At 35.1% G+C, this 1,138-nt stretch overlaps 1 protein-coding gene across 1 annotated transcript in view; it reads right to left on the reverse strand.

Moving 5' to 3' along the window:
- Nucleotides 1-92: 92 nt before the first annotated feature.
- The window catches only part of Ptges3 (prostaglandin E synthase 3), a 16,943-nt gene continuing 15,897 nt past the window's right edge, over nt 93-1,138 (reverse strand). Inside the window, exon 6 of the mRNA XM_029542485.1 lies at nt 93-284. Coding sequence (XP_029398345.1) covers nt 132-284 — 153 coding nt within the window. The 3' untranslated portion in view covers nt 93-131. The remainder of the gene's footprint in view (nt 285-1,138) is intronic.

The following is a 1,138-nucleotide window of genomic DNA, read 5'->3' on the forward strand; positions in this document are numbered from 1 at the left end:
CTAGTAGGCAAAATCTTTTAATATGGTAAGAAACAAGACAGGGCCAGGGCTACAGAGAAACCATGTCTTGAAACCCACCCCCGCCCCCCACAAAAAGAAACAAGACAGGGGTAGAATAAGGTTAGGGATGGCTACACTCTTGAGGGCAACAATGAGTACGTAAGACCACTGCAAGTTAACTGCCTTTTATTAGTTAACAGAACGGAGGCACACATACTTACATCATCTGCTCCATCTACTTCTGGTAAATCTACATCCTCATCACCACCCATGTGATCCATCATCTATTTGAAGAAGAAAAAAAAAAATCAGCTTTAAAATGTTAAATTCAGCTTTACTAGGCAGCACACCAGAATAGGCATTTAGGATAGCGTAATTTCTCATGAATGAATGCAAAAGAATCTTTAAGTATGCTCTTTCTATAAAAGGCTGAATGTAAAACAAGAATAGGTACACAGGATGCAGCGGCAGGATTCAGAAGTTCAAGATCATCCTCAACTATACATTAAGTTAGAGGCCAATGTGGTGGGCTAAGAAATCTTCAAAAAAAAAAAAAAAAAAAAAAAAAAAAAAAAAAAAGAAAGAACTTATAGGTGGTGTCTGCTCTGAAAGTTATTCTCAGTATGGACAATCACTGCAGCAGAAACATTAAAAAACAAAAACAAAACCCAAAAAACCCAAAACCCAAGACACTCACTTTCATCATCACTGTCTTGTGAATCCTGTAGAAGAAAATTTGAAAAAGTTACCGAATTGATCATATATCTCTTTACAGAATAATGTACCTTAAAAATCTTAAGTATTGTAGTTTTTCATACTGTACCAAAATTGTTACACAGAACCTAGGAATTTCATGATGTGTTTAAACTCAAGGCCTATTTTCCTAAAGTGAATGGCTTTGTAGCAGAAGATCCATCCAAGTTCTCCCCCAACTTTGTCATCCTTTCTTGACATTCAATGAAAAGGAAAAAAAAAAAAAAAAAAAAATCTATACACAAAAGTCAATGAATTCTAATTCTATATACTAAAGCTGAGAATTCTCCCAACTATGAAAGTTTATATTAAGATATTAACAGATTTCTGGGGGAGATAATGTCCAAAGTAGTAGAGTAGACCTTCAGTGCATTCACATCCCTTT

Source organism: Mus pahari, chromosome 9 (genome assembly GCF_900095145.1).
Source record: "Mus pahari chromosome 9, PAHARI_EIJ_v1.1, whole genome shotgun sequence".
Lineage (NCBI taxonomy): Eukaryota > Metazoa > Chordata > Mammalia > Rodentia > Muridae > Mus > Mus pahari.